Raw genomic sequence first — 15,388 nt, 5'->3', positions numbered from 1 at the left:
TATATATATATATATATATATAAATATACACACTAGAAACACAACTCATTAGGAAATAAATATAAAAATATACTATTATTATTTATTTTTATACCAATATACGCAATTCCATAACCCATATTACGAGTGCCCATTCTATAAGAGCATGTTGGTATTTGAACTTCATGGATATCACCTACATCCATTCTTAATTCATAAAGAGGTGTCTCGTCAGGTGGAAGAACCCAGATTTCACTTAATTGATCAGTCGCCGTATCCAAGCTTATGTGTAACGCTTTATGTTCGTGCGCAGTAAAAATAATTTGTGGTGATAATTCTTTGATAATCTACAACGAAAACATAAATAAAAAACATCATCATTGTCGTTGCCGTCGTTGTTGTCATCGTTATCATCATCATAGAGTATCTCTTATAAATGTATGTATAGACATACATTTTGTACAAAACTTCCTGGCATAAATAACAATGGTATATGACTAAGTACAACATTGGTTGTATTTCTTTCAGCATAATCATTAAGAAATGCATCCTTAGGAGCTTCCGGCATAAAACGAGTCAATCTGTTAACCTAAACAGGAATAAAAATAAAGAACAAACAAAAAATATATATTTACTAGAAAATAAAATGAGTTTAATGAAAATCGGATAGCTTCAAAAATCTGTATATCAAAGGTATGTTACCTTAAAAAATGTAACACGTTTATAAACTAACACGTCGGGCTGACTGTATGCATAACGAAATCTATTATGAATATTCATTGAGACCTTATTTTCTTCTCCTCCGATATCATTGTCGCCAGGTAAATAAATTTTCTAATTAATGTCAAGTAAATTGGGTAAAATATTAATCAAAGCGATACAAAATATATCATTCAGATAAATGAAATAGATCATTAATCATAAATCATTTTGTAAAACTATAATACCATTATATCATCAGAAGTTTGAAATATATAATCCAATCTTTTTTTATATTTATTAAATTTTTCTATGTCAGAGATATGGCCTTCATCCATGAGATCACCAAGAAATACTATAACATTTGGTTGAGAGTATTTTAAAGCTCTTGAGAAGGTTTTTTCTAAGTACCTGTAAATAATACACTGTGGAACAAAACCGAGATCAATTTTAACAATTCATTAAGTATTTTAAAAATGTTAATATATATATTTAAATGTATACTGGGTATCCAAGGTTTTACCGATCAAACAGTGTCAGTGTATTGTAATTATTCTATTTGGTGTTATACTTACCTATCGCTATCCCATCTTGCTACCCACGAGCCCATATAATTCTCATTTTTCTCTCCTAATATTTGCGGATCCGCTACTAGAAGTACTTTAACGCAATCTGTACAATCTGGCAAAGTCCATTTAAATTTTTGTATCTCATATACAAGATATTCATTATAAATAATAGTGGCAAATATAATGGTACCAATGCAAATTATTTTATGTTTCAACCTAAGTAATAAATTTTCATTATTATTATTATTGTTATTATTATTATTATTATTATTATTATTATTATTATTATTATTATTATTATTATACATATACATTACTATTCATTTATTTATAAAATAAAAAATCTATAAGTAATATTACACACAATTCTTTGGCAAATAAATATACAAAATTTAATGGTTAATTATTAAATTTAATCATCAATTTATTAAATTGGATTAAAAATAATAAAAATTTATTCCGTTATATAATTACCTATTTCGCCTCAACATTTTAACGTTTTTTATTTATTTTTTTAATAACAACACTTTACAATTTATAATTCTGATATTATAAATTAACTAATTTCCAATGTTCTCATATTGTTGTTAATTTGAATAATTGTTTGAGAGTATTTTTAATGTTTCCAGAATTTTAATTAGAGAATAATAGAAGTTATATATACACTTTTATATGTTACATGTATTAGAATTACAACCCCTTTTGCAATTAAGAGCAAACTGTAGGGTTTCCAGATTAGAGGGTAAAAATCATCTCCTGATACTGTAAGTTCGTATTTTCAAATTCAGATGGCGCAGTAATGTAGTTCCACATTTTTTTACTACAGGCACGTATATTACTCTTTGTACTACCAGAAGATTTCGAATCATTCATGTGTGTTTAAGGAAGTACATCCATACTTTGCAATTTATTATTTGTAATAAAATAAAAAATTGTTCATTTTATTTATATAAATTATATATAAACAAAACAAGTAAAGATGGCAGAATTCGTAGAAAAACGATGCGAGGATATGATTCCTGAATTGGAACAAATGGAAAGGATAAAACTTTTTGACAAAAACGAAATTCGGTATGTACAAGATATTCATTGATATTTATTCTTTATATAAAAATACAAATAAAATTTAGTCTTTGTAACGTTAATGTTAATGTTTATGTTAACGTTAATTTTACATGACATATATACAATCTCTTTTTACAATAATCTTTATAACAAAGTTTATTTATTACTGTGCCAACAGAGGTATAGCAAAAAAACTCAAAGAATTTGAATATAAAATTCAGCGACCTGTAAAATGTAAAGAGGATTACTTGCGATACATTCAATATGAAATGGATCTCCTAAAACTAATTAAACAGCGTAGAGATGTAAATAATTTTTTCTATCCTTTTTCTTTTATTATCATATTGCACACAGTAAAGTAGATTCTAATATATTTTACTTAAATGTATTATTTTATTTAATAGAAATTTGGCATTACTCATAAAAAATCTAATATCGATTATGCCATTCGAAATAAAGTTAATCTTTTATACAAAGAAGCTATATCGAAGTTCCAAGAAGATATTAGATTTTGGATCGCATACATTAAATTTTGTAAACACATGGTAAGTCTATTTGTTATATAATAAATAAATTAGAAATAGATTAAATTGTGCTAATCATAATGCGATTGTTTTGTTCAGCGTTTTCAAAATAGCGGTAATAGAACAATAGTTAAAATGTTACAAGTGCATCAAGATAAACCTAAATGTTGGCACATAGCGGCACGCTGGGAAATTGAAGAGAATAATAATAGAGATACTGCTCGTAAATTACTTCTTCGTGGTTTATATATTCATCGAAATTCACAGATATTATTAATCGATACTTTCAGGTAAATATAAATAAATATTAATTTATATTAATTTAATTTAAGGATAACAGTAATATATTCAGCTTGCTTATAGATTAGAATTAGATGAAACATTAAAAAATACTAAAAATAATGAAAGCAAAATGCAAAGTGCCCCGTCTGAAAAAGATGATGAAGATGATATGCCTTTACTATTGAAAACAGCTTATGTTATATACAAAGAAGCGAGCAAACACGTTGAAGATATCAAATTTATTGTAGAATTACTTAATATAGCAAAAGAATATAAGGCAGAAAAATTGGAAAAGAAAATTGTTAGGTAAATTTTATTTTGTTATAAATTTATAGACAATGACTTAGAATTAGATTATGATTTATTTTATCTCAAATATTTATATATTTTAGTGACATGATTCAACAATATGCGCATGAACCTTTAATGTGGGATACAATGGCTCGTCGCGAATTGGAAGGACTTGTACAACCATTTGTACCTGATGAATCAATGATGGAAATTGACTCCTCAGAGCACTCTTCTTTAAGAGATCGTATAATTTCTTGTAACAAAGTTTATCAAACAGCAGTAAAAAAAATTAAAACTGAGGAAATGTGGTCTTTCTATATAGAATGTTTATTAGAAATAAATCAAGATGCGGAAAGCTTGCCAAATTTAAAGAAAAAATTATTAAAAAATACTTTGGCACAGGCGCATCAAGCGAAGAAATTAAAAGAAAAATATTATTTACATTGGGTGGGCATATATATATATATATATATATATATAAGTAGAAAGTTTTATTAATTATATAATACTAACAATAAATAAGATCTATATTTGAATAATAATAAATAATTTTATTCTAGATTGATATTTTGAGTAATGATATAAAAGATGACAATGCGCAAAAAAAATTAGAGGAAATTCTTTCCTCTGCTACTGAAAATATTCCAGATAGCGTTTCTCTTTGGCATATTAGATTAAAACATTTATTAATTACAAAACAGGAAGAGGAAGCTAATTCTGTATTTGCAAAAGTAATATTTTTTTTATTTATTATTTTAAACGATGATATATGAAAAATATTTTAAAAAATTTGTCTTTTTGCACAGGCAATACAAATTCTTGGCGAAAAATCATTATCTTTGTGGAGAATGAAGCTTTTACATACGCAAGCTACAAATCCCAGTAAAATTGAAGAAATTTTTCAAGCCGCAGTACAAGAACATCTTGAAATTTCTAAAGATATGAAGCCTAGTTACATCGAATGGGTGGTTTTAACCAAAAGTATTTATTCCAAAATTTGATTCCTTATTCCAATATTGATTTTCTTATTTCCAATATTGGTTTGATAATAACTAAATATTTATATCATTAAATATATTATTTTTTAGGTATTCAAGCTGCTCGGAAAATATACGATAGTCTTTGCTTACAACCACCGATATGTCTTGAATTACATCAAAAAATGGCTGATTTAGAACTTATGCAACCAGAAATTGTTTTAAAATATGCAAGACGTCCTTATGAAATGGCCACTTTACAATTTGGTAAAACTAATCCTAAGGTTTGGATAGATTACATCATATTTGAAATGAAACATGGAGAAGCAAAAAAAGTTGGAGAGATACACATGCGAGCAGTTAAAACCTTAGATGCAGCTTTGACCGATACATTTATTACTGAATACGCTTTAATCAAAGCTAATCCTGATTCAATAAATTTAGCATCGTGAAACATAAGATATATAAAAATTATATAATTTTGTATGTATTATATATTTATTAATTCATAAATAATCAACATACACACGTAAGATAGAAATTTATGATTCCAATGGTATTTCTTTCTCCATACGAGTTAACACAATATTACGATCTGTTTCATTGGGTAATTTTGTTCTATCGCCAGTTTTCAATGTCGATCTCATGTCTAAACACATGATATCTGTTGAGAGCGAATGCTGTTTATCTTCTAAGTTTCTATTAATTCGTAGGAGCAAAGATTCTAAACCATTGTATGTTGCTCTATGAAAAGAAAAGGAAAATTTTATAGAATCAAAAATCTCTCGAGATATATTCGTTAATAATAAAGTATTTAGATAAATATACATACTTTGCGTTTTCGATTGCTTTAGCTAATTCATTTTCAGTTTTTTTTAATTGTAAAACTTCATTTCTTAAACCCGTTTGTGTTTCATCTTCGCACAATTCAAAACCAGGACGGTAGCTACGATTTTCTAATCTTGTTTCGGCACATTTGATTGCATCTGTTTTATGTAAAAATTCGTCTTCTAATCTTATTATTTCTTTCTGTAAATTTTCCATTTCTTTATGCATCTGTAATGTTGATGTTGATGTTAAATTTATATTAATTTATAAATACAAAGAAAGTGTTATATGTTGGATTTCACTCATATACCTTCAATTTCTGCCATTCAAGTTCGTTTCGAGCTTTTTGAGTTTGATATATCCGTTTTCTTAAAGCAAAATCAGTAACATCTTGTTGAGCTTTTATATCGTTCCTAGCACGTTCTCGCATAACTTGCATACTTTCTCGAAAACTATATACGTCGCTTAATTCATTGTCAGTAAAAATTTTCAAATTATTACAATTTTCTATCCAACCTTCGTAAGATATCTCACTATAATACAATAAATATGTATATTTATTATACAAATCATTTTATTTTATCAATTTAATAATATACTTACTTTTTTGATCTTTTCAAAGCATTTGGTTTATAACTAATATTAGCACAAGTACGATCTAATTCGAGATTTTCTTTATCAATCCTGATAGTCTCATTTTTATCTTCAATATCTAAACTTATTTTAAATTTAACTTCTTCCAAACAATTTAATTTTTCCCATGCAGCTTGCACCCTGTTAAAAATCTATTAAAGTAATCTTAATGTATATATCATATACAATAATATAATAAAAATTGATAAACATTTACTTATCAGTTAGAAAAGTTTTAATATTTTCGATAACACAAAGTTCTTTTTTTAATTCCGTATCTGCCTCATCATAAGTAAGTTCAGTTCCTCTACGACAATCTCTCATTGAAATACATTCAGCAGTAATTTGTAAAGGATAATTTAAGATATCTATTTCTTTTTCCGTGTCTGCTTTTTCATCTTTTAAACAACGTATTTCTGAGAGCAATCTTGCTAGTAAATGTTCAAATAATTCTTTCCATCTGGAAAGTTCTGTTATCCTATTATATAGATCATTGCATTTAATTATTATACTTCAGTGATATATACATCATTTTTTAAAAACGATATTCACACCTGTCTGCCAATCGGACATTATTCATATATGTATTCCATTCTGTTTTAACTCTTGTTTCGGATCGAGTGATCCTTCCTGAGCTACGCAATTCAAATGTATCTGATGTTCTACTTCCTACACTTTGCTGAAGTTCCCATTGCTTAGCATACCAATCGGATAGTCCTTTTCAAATAAATCATCTTTAAATTATTTCAATTTCTAGACTTTTGTCTATACATACCTATATGTGGTACCGGTTTCTCATACACAGTTACAGATTTAGCCATTACAAAATAAAATTTATTTTCTAATTCAATCAAACTACCGATAGAAGAATTCAATAAACTTGAACAATATGGAAATTTAAAAAATCATTAGAAAGAAGGATTCAACATGAGGTAGTTTCCATGACGATTGGTAAATATGTATATTTCTTGACTGTTATATAGGATGTTCTTTAAAAACCATTCAATACTTATACAGTACATAGAACATATTATACTGTGTAAAAAATTCTTACGAAGGCAACACCAAGATTTAAATAGTCTCCAATTTTTTTAAAACTTTACACAGTTGTAGAGCTTGTTAAGAACAATACATTGGACCCTATTAGAAAACACATTTATTTATGTATTATTTAATTTATAATTATAAATTAATTACACTTGCCTAATGAATAGTAATAATTCTTTTTCTACTATATATTCCCCATAATATTATAATAAAATACTTTAAAAAGATGGGAAAAAGAATATTTTACAGTTTAATTCAAGAAGAAGAAATTCTAGAAACAAGAATAAAGTGACTAAAACATACTGTACAATAATGAAAATAAGAAATAGAGATGTAGAATACTGTGTAAGGTTTCAAAAAAATTGAAGACTATAGATCTTGGTATTTTTTGAGAACACCCTATATATTAAAAAGAAAATTATTCTATAATCAATAGAGAGAGAGAGAGAGAGAGAGATTATAAAAATAATGTACTGAAATATCATCTCTCTTGATCTAAGGATTAATTATTTATATTTATATTTTTCTCAACGTATAATGCATATGTTTCTATATTAAATACGTTCGACATATCCATCAAAGCAGAAATGAAATTTGAAATTGGCGCGGTTTTATAAATCCAACCTACTAATTACGTTTGTTAACGTTGATAGCGCTTTATCATGGAAACAATAAGAATTAATCAGATTGATGCAGTGAAGAAGCAAATGTGCGCGTGACGCACTAAATCTACATAGTGTTTTTCTATGTTGGATTGAATTTTGTGAAAATAATATTGTGCATTTATAGTTATAAACTGATCATATGGTAGAAGAAAAATATTACAAATTAACATCATACAATCATACTCGTCTTTGTATGATAAAACTGGAAGATTAATAAGGCAGGTAGAATGAAAATTTTTAATGAACAAGGAGAACAAATCTCTCCTTGCAATCAACCGATTTAGTTGTCATAAATTGATGTATGATCGTCAATATGGTGATGGTCTGTTAGGATTAATCAAATATTCAGACAATACAGAACATACTTTCGTAAATAATAATTATCCAATTAATACGATTTATCACGGATGGCGGGAAAATAGTAATATATCGAGTTATCAAATAAAGATTTTATTACAAATAATACAATAAATATAACAACAAATAAAGTACTTAAACAATTTCATGTATTTTATATTAGAAGAATTAACGTAATCCTATCTGCAAGAGAGATGAAACAAAACTAAACGTTTTTTGCGTATAGGCTCGTGACATCTCCCCTTCCACAAAACATGATGCTGATTTCTTCGCGATGTCTTCATTTATATATGGTGTTATTTTTATAGTTCGTAATCTTACATATAGTCAGATATTCGAAACAACTAAAGCGATAAAATAGAAAATCAAATTTTGCAAATAGTTAACCTGATTTCAGGAGATTTCAATGAAATTTTATTCATTTACATAAAAAAAGCCGAATGAAGATTATTATATATTCTTAAAATTAGCTATTTAATTAAAAATTGATACGAAGAACCTAAATTTTATACATATTTTTTCTTTCTTCATTTATTTATTATAATATCTGATATATTACCAATCGCCTAATGTGAAAAACTGCATATTATATGTACTCATAATATGTGTGTGTGTGAATGGTAACGTAATCATTAACCTTAACTACACAGAATATACCGATCCCAAAAATTCCTCGTCCAAACTTATAAATGGCTAAGTCTCGACTTTCATTGGTTGGGTAAAATTTGTCCATTGTTTCATTGGCCTCTGTAAAATGCTTGTTTGGAAAAAATAGGGACACCTATAATTTAACACGTCTACTTACGATATTTCCTTCTTCACTCTATATGTCCATCCCACAAAAACTACTATAATCCTTTAAGGTAGTAAATTTGACTAGTTAGCTTGAAGTATCTGAATATCCACGCAAGATCAACTCTTCATTAGCTTCTCTTGGACTGACCTAGAATTCTTCAAAGAAATTTCTTATTTTATAGGATATTTTCTTCAATTGTAAGTTTTATTTTTTTCTTATTTTTCCTTTTAAGTTAAATTTATAAGGTTTTAAACGTTTGATAAAAATTAGCCTCGATATCCATTTGATGCTATAAGATGCCGAATTAGTTCGATCCATTTCTCAATGTTTAAAATAATATTTTTTTATACAGTAGCTTTAATTGGTGAACATATAAAGTAATTTATCCACACACACACAAAGTTCTTTATAAAATAATTATTAAATTTATTTAATTTAATCAATTAATTCACAGTTTTTCATTAGGAGGATCCATTTCTAGAAAATTCTTTAAAAATAATCCCTAGATACACGGCGAGTACACTCGTAAGATTCTAAATTAGGAACAATTTTTGTTCACGAAGCTTTCTTTAATTTATTTCAACTCATTCTTCAAGAGACACGATCAACAGAAATAATATCCAGTTATAATAACCCTTAAAATGTTTACATAGTCGTTTAATAAAAACTGTAAACTTTATAGTGATAAGATGTAGAGTCAAGCTTTTCTTCTCTTCTCTTCTCTTCTTTCTTGCATCTCGATAACTTGACCCTTTAATATGACTTCAAAGTTACATGGAATTATATATCCGAAGATTAATAAAGTTTAACAAATCTGAAGATATATGAACCTGTATTTTTCGATTTTATTACATCATTTTCGTAACAAAATTAATTTTATTTTTAAAGATTAAATATATGCTAAATATATTTAAGTTAGACTATAAGCTTCATATTACATTATTTGATTTCAATACAAGAACAAAATTTGGATTATAGAGGGTTAATGAAAAACAGAAAAAAGATGTAGAACTTAAATGGTCGTTTTTATTATCTGTAATTACTTTGTACGAGTATTGCGTATGTTATTTTGCAGATCTTGTGATCTAAGTTTCAATAGAATTCTTCACTCATAGACTCCATTATTGCATCTATCAATAGAACAGTTTTTTCCGAGAATATTAAACAGAGATCGGTATTTGTTTAACTTTGGATAAGTCTTGTTACAATTGTTAATCTTTTTGGATTCATTCAAAAATACTGTTTTAAGGATTATAGTTAGGTATGTATTATATAATATATATTCGGAAATTTTTAATAGGTACTGAAGTTACTTCTAAATCCTTTTTCTTACTTCTAATATAAACGTTAAATGAAAATTACATAATATAAACGAATTAGTTAAATAATAGCTGTGCATAAGTACAGATCAATGGTTTATGATCAGTCTTTATTGTAGCATTCACTGTATTTATTTTCTAGTAACAAGAAAACTTCGCTAGGAGATAAAAAGGAAGAGACAATTGTTGGTCAATAAATTCTTGACCTGATTCCTTACATGATTGTTTGAATCTTTGGAAATTTTTGGACTCTATATTGAAGTAATTATTTGGAAAATCCTATGATGGTCTCGATCATTATATGATCGTCCTCTAATTAATTTTGTTTGTATTACATGTTCAATATATCGAGATTTAATAGCATATTGAGAACTCCTAGTTTGTCTGTAGTAAAAGTCTTTAGATTTGTTAGGTTGATAGGTTTTTTCCTATATATCTATTCCTAATATCAGTTATGTCAGGACTCTGATCGACTTGGTTAGCTTGTTTCATGAACCACATATTAAACAAAACAATAGATTATAGAACTTCAGTGTTCTTAACGTAAATTACAAGTCATTCCTGTTTTACATAATTAATTCTATCTCATAGACTTCTGTATATGCTAGATTGCTAAAAGTAAAATGAATTAAAATCATCAATTGGACTAATAGATATTTATGAAATAACAAAAATGTATATTTTCTAATCTATTCTCATTTTCTTTACAAATAGCGGCTAATTCGACATGAATTGTTAACTTCACCTTGTTATCATTTTCTTCTTTAAAATCTTATCATTAGATATATATTTAAAACAAGGTTACATATGTGTGCTGCGTAACCAAACTTAGCAAACGAAACAATAGAAAAAGAAAACAATAGAAGAAAGAAATAAAAGAAATATTACATGGCTACGTTGAACGTGGCATGTCGTAATTCGGCATCGAAATTCAGCATTCGTTTATAGCTTTAGATGGATTTGTCCAATTTTATTGTCCATCGGAATAGCGCTAAATTTGAATAGCATTTATCATTTATTTTCGACATATGAAGATCGTTTCTATAAAGTTAAATCGTTGAGAAAATTCCATTTCTATCGTTAATAATTTATTATATTGAAATGTTTAGATTGTGAAACACATATATCTAAAGAAAAGAGTTATTCTCTATAGTAACATGAATTACGTTTGGAAACTTCTGGTTAATATATATCCAGAGTCAATGTTTGAATACATTACGCTAGTTGTGCTTCAAACGGGAAGGACAAACAATTTTGAATGATTCAATAGATCGCAATTAGTAGGAGTCGTAGTATAAAATATGATCAGGACGATGCATTTAAAGAAAGAATATATACGAACATATTTTCTCTTTGATATTATACAGCATCGTTCTCTTTCATCTCTTTTTTTTTCTTTACAATGAGAGTTTCGTAAAAAAAATATATATTTCTTTAGTTAAGCTCTTCTCTAATTATCAGTAATAAATAGGTAACAGATCGTGTCTCTTAGCGCGGTATTATATTGGTGGTGGATTGGTGGCGGATACTCCAGGCGGAGTGGTGGTAGTGTCAATGATAGAAGTAGTGGTGAGATAGTAGCGGTAATGAAAGAAAAGGGCGGTAAAGCATAGTAAAATATTGTGGCGCGCGTAAACCGTTAAAAACATAGTATATTTATCCAAGTTCTTGACTAAGCGGTGTTTTTGTAGTTGGAATTAAACTGTCGACGGATTATTAGTATGCGAAGACTCAGCATGCGAACAAAACGCAAAAAGTCCGAGAGAAACAGTGAAAGCGAAACTGAAGAAAATGGCGTCGAGTCATTGAAACGTAACGATATGTCAGATAGCGATATTAATGTCGATGAGAATAGTGAAAAAGGTAAGGAAAACGAATCTGACGAGAACGAGGATCTGAATAATACCCCCAATCGAAAATCTGTCGGAAAGAAGAAGCGCCTTCCAAGAACGCGTCATAGCGAAGAACAAAAAACGCTGTCACAGACAAACAGCAAACAAACGCCGAAAATGAAAAAGCAGTTGGAAGATGCTGATGATATGAAGACCAATACCGATCAAGAAAACGGTGCTGTAAATAAGCGAGGAGCTAATAAAAAACGTAAAAAAGATGAACAAAAGACATCACCTACGTCTACCCGTGGTGCAGTTAGCGGTGAAGAGGAGTATGAGGTACTTTTACTTATATACTAGTTATAGCAACGGCGTGCCGGTCGATTCTCCCGCCTAACGAGTTTTATTTCGAACGACGTAGATTCTCTCTTCCTTTCTATCTGTTTTCATTGTTTTTTTTTATATATATATAAATATGCATCAATATTAGAACTCGATGTTTAGGTCGAAAAGATCGTCGGTCGTCGTACTATCAAAGGTAGACGACAATTCCTTATTAGGTGGAAAGGATATGGAGAAGAATCTGATACTTGGGAACAAGAGAAGGACTTAAATTGTCCTAAACTTATCGAAAATTTTCTTCTGGATGATAATGAAACTGACGAGACCATATCAGAAAAAGCTGCTAAACCGATTAAAGCCAAGTCAGTTAAAGCAGATAAGAAGAAAGAGATGAAGAAATCTAAATATAATAAAAGACAATCCAATTTAACTGAAGGTTAGCTTTATTCTTTTTTATTTTTTTTTTTTTTATGAAAATCTATTTAATAGCAAACATAGGTAGAAAAGCTTAGAAATTATTCTTACACATTACTATTTTTTCTTTTAAATGTTCTTTCCTAAATACAGTGACTTATGTCATTTTCAAAATAAACACACACAACAGTTCATATACGTATATTATATTTATGATAAATCCATATAATTACGACACGTATTGCATACATACATACATACATACTATAGATTGTACTATATTTTGTAGTACTCAAAGTACATATACACACAATAGGTTTTGAGAGTGGCATTATTTAAATATTTAATTACAGAAGAGGAGGAACTTGAAATTGTTGATACCTTAATCAAAAATGATGAAAATCAAAAAGAGTTTGAAGTTGACAAAATAATAGAAGTACATTTTAGAAAAAATAAAAAGAGAGAATTCCTTATTCGTTGGAAGGGTTTTACCGCTGCAGATGACACTTGGGAACCAGAAGAGAACTTAAATTGTCCTGATCTTATAAATAAATTTATGGATAAAGTTGAAAAAGCAAAAACTACTGAAATGCGGGAATTAAGATCAAATCCTGCACATACTAAGCGCTATACATTGTCGACACATGATTCAGGAAGAAGATTGTCGCGTCGACATATTGACAAACAAAGGTAAACTTTTACCTTTTTACATTTTTCTTTTTTTATGTTTCCCAACTTTTTTCTGATTATACGTAATGTACTAATTTTTTACAGAGCTACATATTACGAGTGCTATGAATAAAAAGAAGTTATATACATTGATTACAATTTTGTCGTCACTAGTTTTTCGTCTTAATTTCTACATTTTCTTTTTTTTCCTTTTTTGTTTGTTTTTCTTTTTTAAAGAATGAAAACAAATTACTTTCAAAAAAATTAAATTCATATTTTTTATTCTAGTTGAAGTTACAATATATATATATTTTGTATATTTCTAATTATTTCTAATTGTTTAGAAGAATTATATTATTACCAGAGCAAAAAGAATATACACATTAGGTTATAAATGTTTTATAACTAATTTATACGTAATCTTTTTTGTGTATTTTGGTAGTTAATATTGAAAATAATATTAAGTTTATCTTATCATACACAATTTCATGCATACAAATAATAACAATTTTTTATCAATTGTAGAATAAAAAAATAAAGAAACACACTATATTATACTTCAACGAGTTAAGTACTACGAAATAAATGACGATTAAATATTTTGATGTCAACCCAAAAAGAAACATTATATTAGAATTTTAAATGATTTGATTGCATCATTCATTTTATTTATTAATGATATTGAAAACAAAAAATATTCATGTATTAATAATAATAAAGACTTGAAAAAAACAAATGTGAATGAAGTCGTATAAATAAGATGTATTATATATATTATGTCAATCATTATTGCGGGTATTGTATAGAATACCGAATAAAGTAGTATATATTCTATAAAATACTCAGAAGATTTTGGTCAATTTATGAAATGTGCTTCAGTTGAATGTGTAAAGTACAGGGGGTGGGGGAAGTATTTTTAATTTGACAATGAATCTTCATATGTCTCCGAAAAAAATTCTTCCTCCATTTTGAGGATTTTTAGAAAAATATGACACTTAATTCTTATTATTCACAAATAGGAAATTATTGAATAAATTTCTATAAATTGTACTTTTTAGACTGGATCTGTTCTTATATCGTTGAAAGCTTCGAAAAGAATGTTTCGATTTCAGTAGCAAAGCAGATATTGAGTAATATTCAATTACAAAATTTCCTAAAATCTTAGTTAAATATTTTTTGAATAAATAAAAAAAAGAATATATTTTGAGGATAGATTTTCCTTTGTAGAGCGATAATCGAACAATACACAGAAATCTTATTTCGAGGCTCAGATACTGGTTTCGATAGGTATCGGCCGAATAATAAATAAGTATAAATACACGCATAACAACAAAAATGATAAAGCACATTATTAAGAAAACATTCTCAGTCTATTATTAGTTTCTACATATAAAAAAAATCTAATAATAAGAGTTGAAAAAATGATATTTTTAAAGAATAGTTAAGCGATAACTTAAATGACGACATTAAGCGTCATCCGATGCCAAAGTGCTTCGTATGGTATGCGTATAAAAATGTGCTTCGGGAATTCCATAGATTGATCGGACAATGTATGAAATACATGTTCAATATATATATTGATTTTGGCCAATTTTAGTGGACATTCTATACAATATCCGAAATTTATATATTGCATAAAAATACATATGTATTTTTGTTTCTTTCTTTTTTTAACCTTAGAGCATCACAGAAATTTTCTACTCTATTCATAATTAACCCTTTCGCTACGGCAGTGTGCTCCGTCGGAGTGACGCCGCTGTACGGACCACCGTGCCGCCGGAGTAGCAGCACTGAATAGAGCATTGCGCCGAAAAATGTGAAATCACGGGTCTCCGCTCAACTAAAGAAAAACTGAGTTAATTGTATTTCTTGGCCAAAAACTTGATATAATGGTAACTCGACGACGCTGAATCGAATGGTGCTAATTTTTTTGCAATTGGATCAGGAGATCTTTGAGAAAAAGGGTAACGCTCGACACTCGATGGCCAAGACGAAAAATTCTCGCTACAGCATGAAAAAATATCAGAAATATATAATACAGAACTCAACAAAATCGATGGCCCAAACAAAAATACTCGCTATCGCCTAAACAAATAGAAA

General features: G+C 27.9%; 4 protein-coding genes across 8 annotated transcripts; 2 read left to right on the top strand and 2 right to left on the bottom strand.

Moving 5' to 3' along the window:
* Nucleotides 1–32: 32 nt before the first annotated feature.
* Nucleotides 33–1,959, bottom strand: LOC106789875 (metallophosphoesterase 1). Its single transcript, XM_014754401.1, has 6 exons — nucleotides 1,722–1,959; nucleotides 1,254–1,463; nucleotides 927–1,089; nucleotides 682–813; nucleotides 434–568; nucleotides 33–326 (listed from the first exon to the last, which is right to left on the bottom strand). Exons 1-6 carry the CDS (start codon nucleotides 1,736–1,738, stop codon nucleotides 33–35), a joined length of 951 nt encoding a protein of 316 aa, XP_014609887.1. The 5' UTR covers nucleotides 1,739–1,959.
* A 117-nt stretch (nucleotides 1,960–2,076) lies between these two features.
* LOC106789884 (U3 small nucleolar RNA-associated protein 6 homolog) lies at nucleotides 2,077–5,497 on the top strand. Its single transcript, XM_014754413.1, has 9 exons — nucleotides 2,077–2,318; nucleotides 2,491–2,617; nucleotides 2,717–2,857; nucleotides 2,936–3,126; nucleotides 3,200–3,424; nucleotides 3,511–3,856; nucleotides 3,970–4,140; nucleotides 4,216–4,390; nucleotides 4,498–5,497. The coding sequence occupies exons 1-9, from the start codon at nucleotides 2,227–2,229 to the stop codon at nucleotides 4,836–4,838; spliced, it is 1,809 nt and encodes a 602-aa protein (XP_014609899.1). The 5' UTR covers nucleotides 2,077–2,226; the 3' UTR covers nucleotides 4,839–5,497.
* LOC106789887 (tektin-B1) lies at nucleotides 4,915–6,887 on the bottom strand. Its single transcript, XM_014754419.1, has 7 exons — nucleotides 6,623–6,887; nucleotides 6,402–6,564; nucleotides 6,065–6,325; nucleotides 5,818–5,988; nucleotides 5,525–5,747; nucleotides 5,219–5,442; nucleotides 4,915–5,130 (listed from the first exon to the last, which is right to left on the bottom strand). The coding sequence occupies exons 1-7, from the start codon at nucleotides 6,666–6,668 to the stop codon at nucleotides 4,929–4,931; spliced, it is 1,290 nt and encodes a 429-aa protein (XP_014609905.1). The 5' UTR covers nucleotides 6,669–6,887; the 3' UTR covers nucleotides 4,915–4,928.
* A 683-nt stretch (nucleotides 6,888–7,570) lies between these two features.
* LOC106789885 (chromodomain-helicase-DNA-binding protein 1-like) lies at nucleotides 7,571–14,012 on the top strand. Of its 5 annotated transcripts, none has more exons than XM_014754415.1 (5): nucleotides 7,571–7,777; nucleotides 11,723–12,202; nucleotides 12,368–12,641; nucleotides 12,973–13,309; nucleotides 13,394–14,012. In XM_014754415.1, exons 2-5 carry the CDS (start codon nucleotides 11,753–11,755, stop codon nucleotides 13,419–13,421), a joined length of 1,089 nt encoding a protein of 362 aa, XP_014609901.1. In that variant the 5' UTR covers nucleotides 7,571–7,777; nucleotides 11,723–11,752; the 3' UTR covers nucleotides 13,422–14,012. The 5 variants fall into 5 exon arrangements, with proteins under 5 accessions (XP_014609901.1, XP_014609903.1, XP_014609902.1 ...); XM_014754417.1 differs by having other exon boundaries at nucleotides 7,594–7,781; XM_014754416.1 differs by lacking the exon at nucleotides 7,571–7,777 and adding an exon at nucleotides 8,730–8,909.
* The last annotated feature ends 1,376 nt before the right edge of the window (nucleotides 14,013–15,388 follow it).

This window comes from Polistes canadensis, unplaced genomic scaffold (genome assembly GCF_001313835.1).
Source record: "Polistes canadensis isolate GaletaPanama2010 unplaced genomic scaffold, ASM131383v1 scaffold_206, whole genome shotgun sequence".
NCBI classification, from domain to species: Eukaryota; Metazoa; Arthropoda; class Insecta; order Hymenoptera; family Vespidae; genus Polistes; species Polistes canadensis.
Note: the sequence above shows the minus strand (reverse complement) of the source record. Positions and strands in the feature narration are given on the sequence as shown.